The 2,836-nt window shown below is 66.7% G+C and overlaps 1 protein-coding gene across 1 annotated transcript; it reads right to left on the bottom strand.

Annotated features, from left to right (window-relative positions):
• Positions 1 to 6: 6 nt before the first annotated feature.
• On the bottom strand, positions 7 to 1,554 carry LOC122545542 (lysophosphatidic acid receptor 5-like). Its single transcript, XM_043684526.1, has one exon. It carries the CDS (start codon positions 1,119 to 1,121, stop codon positions 57 to 59), a length of 1,065 nt encoding a protein of 354 aa, XP_043540461.1. The 5' UTR covers positions 1,122 to 1,554; the 3' UTR covers positions 7 to 56.
• Positions 1,555 to 2,836: the final 1,282 nt, after the last annotated feature.

Raw genomic sequence — 2,836 nt, 5'->3', positions numbered from 1 at the left:
GGGTTTGGGGTCCCATTGGAGGACGGTGTAGAGCGGGAGGGAAAGGGGTGATGCTGCTAGAGGTCCTCCTGCGCGTTCCCGTTGCCCCCCTCCACTATGGGCACCATGGCTCCCTCCTCTCGCCTGGGCCCGGTCCTGCCCTTGCCCGTGGGCCCACCAGCCCCAGCCCGTGCCCGCAGGGTCCTCCGGAACCCCTCGGCGCTGAAGTAGTAGACCAAGGGGTCCAGGCAGCAGTTGGCGCAGCTGAGGAGGGTGGCGACCTGGAGGGCCCATCGCGCGGTGCTCGGGCGACGACCGTCCTCCTGGTTCACCGACGCCCGCTGGGCGGCGTAGGCCAGGAGCGCCACATTGTAGGGGGCGAAGCAGACCACAAAGATGGCGGCGTTGACCACCAGGAGCTTGACCGTCTTGCGCCGGCGGCCGGAGGACGGGCCTGGCGAGGAAGGGGTGGACGGGCGCCCCCTCAGCGCCCACAGCACCCGCCCGGAGCTGCACAGCACGGCCACCAGGGGCAGCAGGAAGCCCAGGAGGAACTGGGCGCCCACCAGGGGCAGCAGCTCCCTCCGCCAGGCCCTGTCGGAGAACCCCTCGAAGCAGCGCCGCTCCCGCCGCCCGCCCGGGCCCAGGCACAGGCTGGTGTCGTGGGCGAGCGCCACTGGCACGCTCCCCAGGACGATGGCGGCCCAGATGGCGGCGCAGACCCTCCGGGCAACCGGGGGGCGCCGCAGGTGGCGGAAGCGCAGCGGGTAGGCCAGCGCCAGGCAGCGGTCGGCGTTGATGGCCGCCAGGAAGAGGCAGCTGCCCGACAGGTTGATCTGGAAGAGGGAGCCCGCCGCCTGGCAGAGGGCGTCGCCGAAGGGCCAGTCGCCCGCCGCGTAGAAGTAGAGGCGGAAGGGCAGCGCCAGGGTGAAGAGGAGATCGCAGGCCGCCAGGTTCGCGAGGTAGACCACGGCCTGGTTGGCGCGGGCCAGGAGGCAGGCAAAGACGGCCAGCGCCACCGCGTTGAGGGGGAGGCCGACCGCGAGCACCACCCCGTGCCACACCAGCAGCAGGTCATGCGCCAGCTCGTGGTCCGTGCAGTTGGGTGGCGGCCCGTCCTGGCGGGAGGCGTTGTGGCCCATTGGTCCCGCGCCGGACGAGCGGTACGTCACTGCCGTGGGAACGAAGGCGGAACGCCGACCGGAAACGGGCAGAGGTTTCTGACGAGCGGTACGTCACGGCCGTGGGAACGAAGGCGGAACGCCGACCGGAAACGGGCAGAGGTTTCTGACGAGCGGTACGTCACTGCCGTGGGAACGAAGACGGAACGCCGACCGGAAACGGGCAGAGGTTTCTGACGAGCGGTACGTCACTGCCAGGGAACGAAGGCGGAACCCCGACCGGAAACGGGCAGAGGTTTCTGACGAGCGGTACGTCACGGCCGTGGGAACGAAGGCGGAACGCCGACCGGAAACGGGCAGAGGTTTCTGACGAGCGGTACGTCACTGCCGTGGGAACGAAGGCGGAACGCCGACCGGAAACGGGCAGAGGTTTCTGACAAGCGGTACGTCACTGCCGTGGGAACGAAGACGGAACACCGACCGGAAACGGGCAGAGGTTTCAGACGAGCGGTACGTCACTGCCGGGGAACGAAGGCGGAACGCCAACCGGAAACGGGCAGAGGTTTCTGACGAGCGGCACGTCACTGCCGGGGAACGAAGACGGAACGCCGACCGGAAACGGGCAGAGGTTTCTGACGAGCAGTACGTCACTGCCGGGGAACGAAGACGGAACGCCGACCGGAAACGGGCAGAGGTTTCTGACGAGCGGTACGTCACTGCCGGGAACAAAGATGGAACGCCAACCGGAAACGGGCACAGGTTTCAGACGAGCGGTACGTCACTGCCGGGAACAAAGATGGAACCCCAACCGGAAACGGGCAGAGGTTTCAGACGAGCGGTACGTCACTGCCAGGGAACGAAGGCGGAACGCCGACCGGAAACGGGCAGAGGTTTCTGACGAGCGGTACGTCACTGCCGGGGAACGAAGACGGAACGCCGACCGGAAACGGGCAGAGGTTTCAGACGAGCGGTACGTCACAGCCGGGGAACGAAGATGGAACGCCAACCGGAAACGGGCAGAGGTTTCTGACGAGCGGTACGTCACTGCCGGGGAACGAAGGCGGAACGCCGACCGGAAACGGGCAGAGGTTTCAGACGAGCGGTACGTCACTGCCAGGAACAAAGATGGAACCCCAACCGGAAACGGGCAGAGGTTTCAGACGAGCGGTACGTCACTGCCGGGGAACGAAGATGGAACGCCGACCGGAAACGGGCAGAGGTTTCTGATGAGCGGTACGTCACTGCCGTGGAACGAAGACGGAACGCCGACCGGAAACGGGCAGAGGTTTCTGACGAGCGGTACGTCACTGCCGGGGAACGAAGGCGGAAAGCCGACCGGAAACGGGCAGAGGTTTCTGACGAGCGGTACGTCACTGCCGGGGAACGAAGGCGGAACGCCGACCGGAAACGGGCAGAGGTTTCTGACGAGCGGTACGTCACTGCCGATAACGACGGCGGGCACTGCCCGAGGAAGGGACGAACACCGTGGGAGATCACTTCCGGGGAGGCTGGTGGACGCCAGTGGACGAACGGGCACAGGTTTCTGACGAGCGGCACATAACTTCCAGAAACGATCGGTGGACCCCCCAACCAGGAATGGGCGACTCTCTCTCGCTCCCTCTCGGGCACCCTCCGCCCTCCTCTGCCCAGCAACCCCCCCACCGGCTGAGACTCAGCTCAGTGAGGTGGGGGGAGGGGAGGGGAGGGTAAGGTTTGGTGGCAGACAGAAGCGGTTA

Source organism: Chiloscyllium plagiosum, unplaced genomic scaffold (genome assembly GCF_004010195.1).
Source record: "Chiloscyllium plagiosum isolate BGI_BamShark_2017 unplaced genomic scaffold, ASM401019v2 scaf_37259, whole genome shotgun sequence".
Taxonomy (NCBI): Eukaryota; Metazoa; Chordata; class Chondrichthyes; order Orectolobiformes; family Hemiscylliidae; genus Chiloscyllium; species Chiloscyllium plagiosum.
The sequence above is the reverse complement of the archived record's forward strand: the minus strand, read 5'-3'. Positions and strand labels throughout refer to the sequence as shown.